The sequence below is a fragment of the Coenobita brevimanus genome, chromosome 27 (assembly GCF_032717465.1).
Source record: "Coenobita brevimanus isolate Jiangsu-jjx chromosome 27, ASM3271746v2, whole genome shotgun sequence".
Lineage (NCBI taxonomy): Eukaryota > Metazoa > Arthropoda > Malacostraca > Decapoda > Coenobitidae > Coenobita > Coenobita brevimanus.
The window spans coordinates 18,976,595-18,988,658 of record NC_136980.1 but is presented as its reverse complement, the minus strand read 5'-3'; the positions used below and the strand labels follow the sequence as shown (position 1 = coordinate 18,988,658).

The window sequence follows — 12,064 nt, the reverse complement described above, 5'->3', positions numbered from 1 at the left end:
CTTGAAGATTTAAATCAAGAGGTACCTGTCTACAATAACATATGGCTGATGATAACCTGAAGCCATCTATACTGAACTGATCGTCATCCCATCCTAGCCTACCAACTCCCATCCATTTCTACTCTGAAGTATAAAGTATAACAATCATTACTGTTTTGTCTGGCGCCTGACCGACAACGTTCAACATCCATATTCACAACTGTATACTTTCCACGTACAGTACTATTAAACGATCCAACAACCATTCCAGTAGTCCACTCCTCCCACTAGTCTCTGTCCTTTCCTCCCGGAACATTCTAGCCTCCTCTCTCCATATCTCATTCTTTCTTCTCCCTTTTCCTTTCTACCTTTATGTCACATTCTCCCTTCCGTCCTTTCCTTTTTCCGTACCTGTCCCTTACCCACTCTGTTTCATATTTCCATCCCTTCTCTATACCTCGTTCTCTCTTCCTTCTCTCTCTATAAATACTGTCTACCTTCTTTCTCTCCCTCTCTCCCTCAATGCTTTGTTTTCCCGTTTCTCTCCTTCTCTCCTTCCCATTTTTTCGAATTCTGTCCTCATCCTCTCCCTCTATTTCACATTCTTCCTTCCTTCCCTTCCAGTTCTTCTTCCACATTTCATTTCTCCTTCCTTCCCTCTCTCTCATCCTCTATACCCCATGCTTCTTTCCCTTCCATCCTGCTTCCTTCCCTTCGTCCCTTCAATCCTCCCTTTCTTAAAAAAAAAAAAAAAAAAATCAAAGTTAAAGCAAGAAATAAGGACAGTTTTGACTGTACCGACACTGAATATGGATGATGCACGGGAATCATTCACAAATATTTTCGACAGCGTTGTCAACTTACGTGTCCTAATGATATACAGATGGCAAACAATATTAAGCCATATTGGTGTCACACTGATTTTAAGTCATATTTGTTAGGAAAACAGAAACTTGCACGCCAACATTAAGAGAGAGGAAAAAAAAAATGGTGTTCTTAACCAAAATGATAAATATATATATAGATATATATATATATATATATATATATATATATATATATATTGCCAGACGCCTCAATCCCGTTTGGGGTGGCCACAAACAAATCGCCTCCAAGTCGCCCTGTCCCCCGCCATTTCACTCCCCTGCTCCCAACTCACACCCCCCTCTCTCATATACCTCTCCACCCCATCTCTCCATCTCATCCTCGGCCTCCCCCTCCCTCTTTCCCCCTCCACCTCACTCACATACACTCTCTTCGTCAGTCTTTCACCCTCCATCCTCTCCACATGGCCAAACCACCTCAGTGTGTTCCTCATAACGCTTCCTATCACATCCACGTCAACACCACAACGCTCCTTTATATCCTCATTCGTCAGCCTGTCTCTCCATGTGACTCCACAGGCTCCTCTTAAATAACTCTCTCTCTCTCTCTCTCTCTCTCTCTCTCTCTCTATATATATATATATATATATATATATATATATATATATATATATATATTAGTTATGATTTGTTTTATATTGCCGGGGTAACTTTTGCTCGCTTCCATACACATGGCACCTGACTACTCTTTAATTATATGTTGAGAAGCTGACATATATATAAAAATCCTGGGAGCTATCATCATACGAGTAACATGGAGCCAAGGTACTGCCTTGTACACTTCCAGGCGGGGAACTCAGCCACATTTACCAAGTTGTCAGACTATGGGGTAAGATGACTACTCCTACACATTCCTTATACACAGCTCATCCACTGTATTAGCAACAGTAATCGTAGAGAGTTTATAGAAGTTTTACGGACGACTTTTCCCTTCACTCACTTGTACCCATATAACAGGTACAGAAATGTGTTGTATTCACTATAATATTAAGTCACAATGGCTGTAATGGGCATGAGAGTAAGTTCAAACTTCCCACTATCTGAAACCAAAGCCCACCACAAGTAAAGTCACTGCTTTCACATTACGACGTCACGGCGCGCCCTTCCCCTCTGTTCTCAAAATTCAAGTAAAACGAAACTACTCAATGCAGGCGAGGACACGAGGACATTCATAATCAATATTTTTTCCTCTCATATACATATTACCCTATTACCTAAGAAGTGAGCTGCAAAAACTGCTGAGGATGCAGATTTTTCCCTCTACTTGTCCTGCTAGGGCGCCTCGGTCTTTCTCGATTAATTGATTGAAATGTTTACTGTTGGTAAGGTATACAGTTATCATGACGACTCCAAAGAGAATATTAGCTTCCTCCCACAGCCAAATTTCCACGGAGGTACAAGCTATTTTACCCTCCAAAAGAAGTTAGTACCTATTAATATGCCACATCATGAACGTCTTGGATGTAGGCCGAAGCAGACTTAAGATAAACTAGCAAGTGAATTTATTACAGAGGTGAAGTGGAGTAGAAAATGTTAGAATCTCTGCTCCTGAGGACGATATTACGTCCGCAGTTTCGTTCTCTCATTTACGGTATAATAGTCAGGAATTTCACTATTAACTGTAGAATATAGCGAATATAAAACCTTATCAATTTCAGGTCCACGTATGAAGGACAGCATTGTTTAAGGATAAACCATTTTTTTTTTATTCTTTCTACCCTCATTTTCTCAAATCTGCATCATAGTGTATATCCTAAGCTACCTTCATAAATTTGTGCTTTGCTTTTACTGTGAACTTACGACCACTTACTGCATTTTTCTAGAAAAATATCCATAAAATCTTAAGAGTGCCGGTGCTGGGGAAGAAGAACCTAGAAAGGAAGCTGCTATGATGCTTGTAGTTGGGAGACCATAGGAGATAATACAAGAGAGATCAACATGCATTTACCTCACGCACCTCCACTCACCCTAGCCCTAAGTATATGAGAGATTTATTGTGGCATTTTCTTTAGTAGTGGTGGTCCAAGACAGGCAGGATAATAATTATGTAGACTTGCTTGAATTATTAAAATCTTTAATTAATGAAGTTTGCATACACTGATCACTAGTTAAATGCTGCCTGCCACAGGAAGGCAGCCGTTTGCTTTTGGTCAATGGGTCCGTTTGGTCAAACAGATTTGGACAGGGCAACAACAACGTCCATTAACCCTTATACGTCGGGGTATGCCATATGGTGCGCTTAATTTACCGCCACTCATTTGACTTTGTATGACAGTCTTGTGTCTCTAGGGTACATTTGCAAATAGTGTAACATTTATACATCCCCTGAGATGTGTACGTGCGACCTTGAAAGGCCAAAGCTTTCTCTCCCTGCGCACACAGACACCGCCTTAATCATACATTAACAATGACTCGCGACAGCCTCATCAGCCTCGTTTCACCGCCTCAGTTCACACCACCATTGCAGCCAAATTATAAGTCGATGAAGCTCATTCTGGTCTCATCAGAAAGCTGAAGGTTAGTTAGTAGTTTGTAGCGGTATTTTCATTTCTTCTCTGTTTTAATAGTTACTGAATTGCCTGCTTTCGAAACTAGGCAAAAAACAGCGAATATGTCCATGTGACAAGGAAGACATACTACAGCAGACGTGGAAGGGATAAATCCGAATAAAGCGTTGCATTCTTAACAGCCTCGGGAAACAGTTTGCTTAGTTTCGGCAGGTATCATTACAGTTCCTAAGTATTCAGCGTGGTAAACAGTATTGAGTTGAATTTAGTCATAGTACAGTTGGATTTTTCATTTCTACTGTGAATGTTATACACTGCATTTATTAATGTAGAAATTCACTTTTCATATTTGGGCCCAGCTGCACGGTTAAACCTGATCTTTCGGAACTGCATGGATGTGTCCGCTTCGTTACTAATTTTTGTATCATAGGCAAATCTGGATAATTTTCAGAAGAATTCTTCGTCAGTAGTATACAGTATAAATAAATAAATAAATAAATAAATAAAGAAAAAATAAAAATATATATATATATATATATATATATATATATATATATATATATATATATATATATATATATATATATATATATATATATATATATATATATATATATATATATATATATATATATATATATATATATATATATATATATATATATGTATATATATTAGTTATGATTTGTTTTATATTACCGGGGTAAATTTTGCTCGCTTCCATACATATGGAACTTACTCTCATGCCCATTACAGCCATTGTGACTTAATATTATAGCGAATACAACACATTACTGTACCTGTTATATGGGTCCAAGTGAGTGAAGGGAAAAGTCGTCCGTAAAACTTTTATAAACTCTCTACGATTACTGTTGCTAATACAGTGGATGAGCTGTGTATAAGGAATGTGTAGGAGTAGTCATCTTACCCCATAGTCTGACAACTTGGTAAATGTGGCTGAGTTCCCCGCCTGGAAGTGTACAAGGCAGTACCTTGGCTCCACGGTACTCGTATGATGATAGCTCCCAGGATTTTTTTTTTTTTTTTTTTACGTGTCCGACTCTGGGCAAAGGCTTCAGGGCCTATTCCCAAGTCCCAGTAGTCCACCTTGGGGCCCAGTAGTCCTCCCACATCTCCACATGTCACCACTTCGGCGCTAACACCCACCATCCATATTGAATACATGCTATGGCTGTCTCATACAGGACTGGTGTTCTGGTATTAGAGGGGGTACTTTTATGACATGTCGGCGGGTCATCTGGTAGATCAGAAATGTCTGTTTTTTTTAGAATTTCAAATTCTTAAACTGTTCCCTGCCCCAGCCGGGATTCGAACCTGGGTCCATTAGGACTGCAGGCCGCCTCCCTACCGATTCTGCCACCCCGGGATTTTGATAACCACCTAAAATATACCTCTCTGGTGGGCTAACAGGTGCTACAACTTACCCAAGAGAGGTCCGGGACTATGCAGGGCAGGCGAGGCTATATCCCCTGAGCAGGAGAATATCATGCTCATCGTCTATACTTACCTGTTCCATCCATCCATACTGGATAGGGTTGTGTCTGGTTCTGGTCATTCTATTAAAAAAATAAGAGAGAGAGAGAGAGAGAGAGAGAGAGAGAGAGAGAGCACAGCCAAGAGTGACAAAAAATGTATGTGATGAAAGCTTAGACGCAACGATTTTGTTTAAGCGCGCATGATGATACAGCAGTTGAAAAATGCTTCACAGTCGATAAATCGAGTTGCATCATCTGTAATTGGTATAAAATTGTCCGTAAACGATTCTGATCTTGAAGGTAAGCCCTTTTTCCTTAGCATATTTGTATATAAACGGAACAAATTATCTTTGAATTGTAAACTGTACAAGACTAACATTTACAAATCTCTTGGATAAATATTTGCCATTTAATCCCCAACTAAACATGCTCACTCCTGAATAATACATTTCTGAAATACAATCTTTATATATAAAAGAGCAGCATTGTTTGTTTGTTTGTACTTTAATCACGCCCAAACCATGGGCCAGAGACCTCCAGACCTATATATACAGTATATATATATATATATATATATATATATATATATATATATATATATATATATATATATATATATATATATATATATATATATATTCTGAATCAGGATGACCCAAGGATGGTTGTGGGGTGGTCAAAATTCAGATCTGGGTCATTCTAGCTCACCGGTAGTGTGTTTGGCTTTTTGGCCCGGGCAACGCCGGGTACCCCTGCAACCCAATATTTGGCATGGAGACCCACACGACCTCCAGTTCAGACATAGGCTATGAGAGGTTGACCTCTGAGGTCATTTGAGGGCACTGGTGGGAGGTCATTTGAGGTCACCGGTAATACACGCTCTAACGACTGGATCCTGCAGCCCAATTTTCGGCATGAGACTCACATGACCTCTGGTTTGGACATAGGCTATGTGAGGTTGACCTCTTATTCCATTTGAGGTCACCGGTCGGAGGTTGTTAGAGGTCACCGGCAATAGTAAAGAGGTGCGTACGAATGCTGTCCATTAGCCTGCAAAAGCTGAAATAGAATCTCTCTTCTAAAGCATAAGAGGTACATGGTCTTTCTGAAGCAGAAAGAAAGATTGAACTAGGACAAATAGGATTACGGTGTTCGCCTCTTTGGCCAGGCAACGCCGGGTACCCCTGCTAGTATCTATTAAAATACAAAGTGTGGAGGACACAACTCCGAAGTCACATCAGTATAAGCCAGTATGTAATGCTGACTTGATTCACCTTTTTTTCCAGGTTATGATAATGTATGATATGATTTCAGTTCATCCATTCCGATACAGTTTCTATGACAGCTTTTCTGTGCTGCATGATGGTGCTACTCTATTTCCTGTCCGCTTCGGCTGAAGAGTCTGGTGGTGGAGAGCTTTCCTGCTCTACTATCCTTGTCTTCCATTCATAGAATAGTTGTGTCAGTTATATGCCTATCCTACAACAAAGAGCCTCGAAAGGGCCAATAATTATGTTATTGTTTGCTTTCCTCTGTACTCCTTTGTACTCCAGTCGTCTCCTTTCCCCTTCCTTCTTTCCTCCCTCCCTCCCTCCCTCCATACCACATTCTTGCTTTCATGCCTTTCTTCCTCCTTATTACACTCTGCCCTACCTGTGTCCCTGGATACCTGTTTTTCCCTTCCTTGTTTCCCTCCCTCCTTCCCTCGGTCCAGATCCTTTTCCCCTTTTTCTCTCTATCCCTTCTTCTTTCCAATCCTCTTTTCCCTCTCTCCATTCTCTGATCCATAACATATGCTACCTCCACTCCCTCCCTTCACACCTCATTCTGTCCGCCCTTCCTCCACACCCATTATCTCCCCCCCTTCTTTCATATCTCATTCCCATTTCCTACCCTTCCTGACGCAATCAGCTCTCACTTTTTCCATGCCATATCCTCCTCTCCTTCCCCTATACCCCATTCACTACTCCCTCTCCCTCCCCCACACTTTCTCCTTACCTTTTTCCATACTACATTCTCATTCCTCTCAACATACTTCATTCTCCCTTCCCTCCTTCCCTTTCTGCTTCCCTCCAAGTCACATCCTACCTTCCCTCCTTCCCCCCTTCTATCTATTCTGCCTCTCCTCTCCCCACCTCCTTCCCTCCCTTCCTCCCTCCCTCCGTACCTCCTTCCCTCCCTACCTCCTTCCCTCCCTACATCCTTCTCTTCCCACCCCCGACCCTCCCCATATCCTTCCCTCTCCTCCTCTTTCCCTCCTCACCTCCCTCTGTCTCGTCTCTGCGTGTGCGTAAAGAAATTATTGCTAGTCCAGGGAATCTTAGGCTGTTACTAGTCACTGTCGAGGCTGATCTGAAGGAGGAAGGACGGACAGTGGAGGCAGACGAGGTAAGGCAGTGTGGAAGCAGAGAAGGAGGGGATGATAAATGGGAAACAGCACAGAATGAAGAGGTAACGAGAGAGGGAAAGAAGGGAGAAAAGTTTAGGTTAAATAGATAATAGGAGGAAGAGATGGAGGGTATAAAGAAGAAATCGGTGAAATGAGAGAGTAGATAAGTTTAAGATGCAAGTAAATGCTTGAAGACGGAGGGGATAAAGAAGACAAAAGTAGGAAGAGAAGGTCAACAAAGGAAGAAGAAAGGGAGGGAAGCTGAGGTAGAGGGATATTTGAGCTTAGGCTTTATTACAACGAAGGATATACTGTAACTGAAAAACAAAGAATAAGGAGGAAAAGCGGGTAGGCATTAATCTATTTATTCCTTGAACATATTTTTTCCTTCATCCTTTTACAAGATTCATTATTTTCTTTTGTTGTGAAGATTTGACGGTGCAGGAGTTTCAGAGATATTGTTTCTAATGCCTTCGCTGTAAGAGGTTCTACAAGGTCATTTTTACCTGTGGCGTAGCCGACAGGTCTGCATGTGATACACCAGTGGAAACTTCTCTCTCTCTCTCTCTCTCTCCCATCAAGTAAAGTTCGAATATCTGTCCTTAGGCATCTCTGAGCGATTTTTAAAATGAAATACAAAGTTGCTCAGCTTGAAAGTTTGAGCTGATTTAACACGTCAGCTGTTGCGTCAGCTGAGGCATCAGCTGACTATTAGGCTATTTTCAAAATCGTCTATAAGGAGGCATTTTAGCGACCTTCTTATGAAATACAAAATTTCCCAGCCTGAAATTTTGAGTTAATTTGTCATGTCAGATATTGCATCAGCTGATGCATAAATTAGCCCCAGGTCCGTGAAGATATTTTCTTCTTGTTCACCTGAAGGCTGCAAGAATATAATATAAAATACGATATCGTGGTGATGGGGGTGAGATAAAGAGCACAGTGAAGTAGGGAGAGGTATGGAAAGAAGAGAATAAATGTAAAAGGGAAAACGGAATATAACTAGAAACATCTGAGAGAGGGATAAGGGAGGGTGAAGAACGTTGGCAAGTAAACTTCGGAGGGATATTTCAAAATAGGAATGCAGCTAAAATGGACTAATGAATACAGTGCTAGAGTGATGTGAGGAAGCAAAAGAGATTGATTTTATTCTGTTTTATTAAGCACTCAGCAACGAGGCAGAACGGCCAAACTTCCTTTATTTTCCATAATGCTTTCATTAATGATTTAGAAAAAAAAAAAAAAAAAAAAGGGGTTTTGCCTTCTGCTTTGTGATCTCAACTTTAGCCTCTTCGTTTGGATGACGTATTTCTGCAGATTATTCGTGCTAATTACAGACAGAGGCTACGGTATATTATTTCGGTTATGAAAGCATCCTGATAGCAAAGTCTTGATAAAGACTGTGTTTGACATTTCCAAATAAAAGTAAATTAGAGATGAATTAAACAGCCTGAAGATATCAAAAAGTGTGTGTCCGGCCTAAGTAGTTAATAATACATCCTTAGAGTTTTCTGCATCTGCTGTACTTCCAGTTGTCAGTGAGGAAAAATACTTCAATAAATAGCTACCGACTACACAAGCATCATTAGAGCAGACATTTTTGCTAAGCCACAATCTTCCCTCATATTTTGACACACACAGCCATCGAATTTATGCTCTGGGTAAATTGCTTACAGAGAATCTAAAGCAATTTACAGGATAAGTAAATCTCCATTGAAGTTAATTATGAACACATACCGTTGTGCTTTATGCCTTGTATACCTTCAGTATTAACACTAATTTACTCTCTTTCGGGCCAGCCTTGCATAACTTTTCTACCCCGTTCCCGGGCGGGGGACGAGTTTCCAACGATGTGAAGATTTGTTCCCTGTGTTCACTAAATTGTTGTGCCACGTAGTTGAGCCATGAAAAATTGCTCCAACAAATGACGCACTGGCGTGTCATCGGCCCGAAATCGGTTGGCCAACAAATGAAGCGTCAGTGCGTCATCGGCCCGTAATAGTATTTGATACAGTATTTAATATGTATTTAATATATGTATGAGAGAAGGTATATGCTCAGAGTGGCATACAGTATCCAAACAGTCTTATACGCAGCTCTACCTCTTGACTCCTGTGATGCATTTGGCAGTGTGTGTGTGTGTGTGTGTGTGTGTGTGTGTGTGTGTGTGTGTGTGTGTGTGTGTGTGTGTGTGTGTGTGTGTGTGTGTGTGTGTGTGTGTGTGTGTGTGTGTGTGTGTGTTTTCTATCTCTTGACAATTTTGTTCAAATTAAGGGTTGACTTTCGAATGGGAGATGATGGGTTTAGCCTTAGAAAACCCCTTCACCACCTCCGATCCTCAGTTGAACAGACCCGCCTGTCAGCATAAAGGTCCGTATTCATGAAGGTTAAGGAGGCTCCACAGTACCGCTTCCTTAGTAGTTTATTTTTGTCTGGTATGTTAATGTATTTCTCTATGTTGTTGGGGCAGTTTTTGTTGATAAAAAATTACTGTCAGACACCTACAAGAGAAATATATGTCATTGTGTGCAAAACCAATCATTAATGCGACCCAAGGCAAAAAGTGAAAAGTAGGTCACTTGGATGGAAGGGTTAGTTTTGGGAGAGTTTATAAATACAGCCGCAGGGGAGGCATACTAACACATGTTTACGATTCCTTGCTGAATGTAACCATGGTTTGTTTTTACAGGAAAAACTGGAGAAATGGGAAGTTTCTGCTGTTGTCTTTCTATGTCCTTCCATTCAAAACAGATCAAATTTATGACAGTTTTGTTCTAATAGCCAGGAATGTTTTTGACAGAAGAAGGCAAAACAGGGGTAATTCTAATGTCTTTTACCATCCTGAAAAAATGTATTTGAAATACGACAAGGAATCGGTCGTAAATAAGTTTAAGAATCCCATTCCAGGTTCCTACTGCAGCGCCAGGCAAGATGAGTCAGGGTGAGGAGGAGACAGGCAGCGTGCACTCCACCCACTCCCTCAACTCTGACAACACCTCCAGCTTTATAGCCATCAACACAGGATGTGGCAAGTTAGTACATCCTTCTCCTCCTCCTCCTCATTCATACATCACTCTTCATTGACCGTGCCCTTCCCAGAGGGGCTCAGGGACGGGTATAGTTTTCACTCGGTTTGTCTGTTTGTGTGTTTGTTTGTCTGTCTGTCTGTCTGTCTGTTAACAACTTTACGCGAAAACTACTGGTGCGATTTTGACTACTGCCTCCTAAAGGTATATATATATATATATATATATATATATATATATATATATATATATATATATATATATATATATATATATTGTGTGTGTGTGTTCGCCAAAACTCTTTTCAAATTCGTCATATAGACATGAAACCAAAACCTAAAGGTGCAGCTCTCAAATCTGCATCCTATAACATGCCTCATTACATCACGGGGATCACCTCTCAGTTAGCGGTAGGGGGGTCAGTGTCAGGTAGGTCGGGCCTAAAAGTTCAAATGGGCATAAAATAGTCCATTTTCACCCGATTTACTCAAAATTTGATATGTAACATCACTGACTAGATATCCTGTTGTGTTTATACGTCAGCACTAAAATGACTGCCGGGGACGGGTTTGCTGTGCCTTGGCACCGTTTCTTGTTCATTCATGATTAATACATCAGCATTTAATATTCATACATCATAGGCCAATAATTACTAATACGTTATTCATACAGTATATCCTTAACCACCGAAGCATCATGAACTGACCATTAATAATTGATGTACAATGCAATTCATAAGCCACTGATAAATCATCATTAATTAATACGTCAATATTCATTCAGATATCACTGATTGTTAATCGTCATCAAATTATGTGGGCGGAGAAAAATCCACAGATAAAAAAGAAAGTAAGAGGAATATAACGAAGTCTCAGGTAAAATAGTACATACGATAAGGCACTGCTCGTTCAAGCCTTCGAATTTCAGACTCCTACTGAGTAGCCTACAAAGCTTCGCTAGTTACGTCAGACAGTCGTGGTCATAATAACCACCTATCCTTCTGTACCCCGTGCCTCAGGCTGGCTCCTTTATGAACGGCAAGTCACAATGGAGTAAGAGGGGCTGAGAGGGAGGGGCCAGAGGGAGAAGGGAAGGTGGGTGGGGGGACGAGTGATGGTGTAGGGGTGGAGTGAGGGAGGGGAGGAAGGGTAGGTAAGGGAGAGAGCACGAAACGTGAAGTGGTGGTCACATAACTTGTCTATTTTCTTCCATTCAGGGCATGATATAAAGGAGTTAATAATTGGTAGATAATGCTGCATTGCACCTTGTATAGCGGCGTCAGATAACAAGCTTTAGATAAGTGGTGGTATCAAGGGTTGGCTCGTGAGAGGAATAATTATACTGATGTGACAGATCAAACATTAGTGCGGAGCCAGTTATTTGTGCTTATCCGTGTATATTGACTTCGGACGCGGAATGGAACATGGATGGCTTTGACTTCCGTAATGATTGTGTAAGAAACGTCCTCTACATGTAATAAATTTCTGAAACTAAATACCATATGCAACCTTTGACATGGCTGTGTCCAAAGTAAATATGATCATCCTCTCGGTTTACACTCTCTCTATACAGCCACCATCATGTCAACTATTTTATGGCATCTCTATGTGAAAAGGCTGTTTAAAATAACTGTGCATTAAAGGTAATTAAATTTGATGTCTGTGCACATGAGTGGATAAAACAGCGATATCTCGCATAATCTATTAGATGGAAAATGAAACAAAATCCTACCCAAATTCCCCAAATATATCTATCTCATTGTTTACCGACATCGGTCAGGCCA

The 12,064-nt window shown here is 40.7% G+C and overlaps 1 protein-coding gene across 1 annotated transcript in view; it reads left to right on the top strand.

The window, feature by feature from the left end:
- Positions 1-1,860: 1,860 nt before the first annotated feature.
- Positions 1,861-12,064, top strand: part of LOC145394481 (uncharacterized) — a 71,519-nt gene continuing 61,315 nt past the window's right edge. Inside the window, exons 1-2 of the mRNA XM_080268334.1 lie at positions 1,861-1,881; positions 10,163-10,287. Of these exons, the coding sequence (XP_080124460.1) occupies positions 1,861-1,881; positions 10,163-10,287 (146 nt within the window). The remainder of the gene's footprint in view (positions 1,882-10,162; positions 10,288-12,064) is intronic.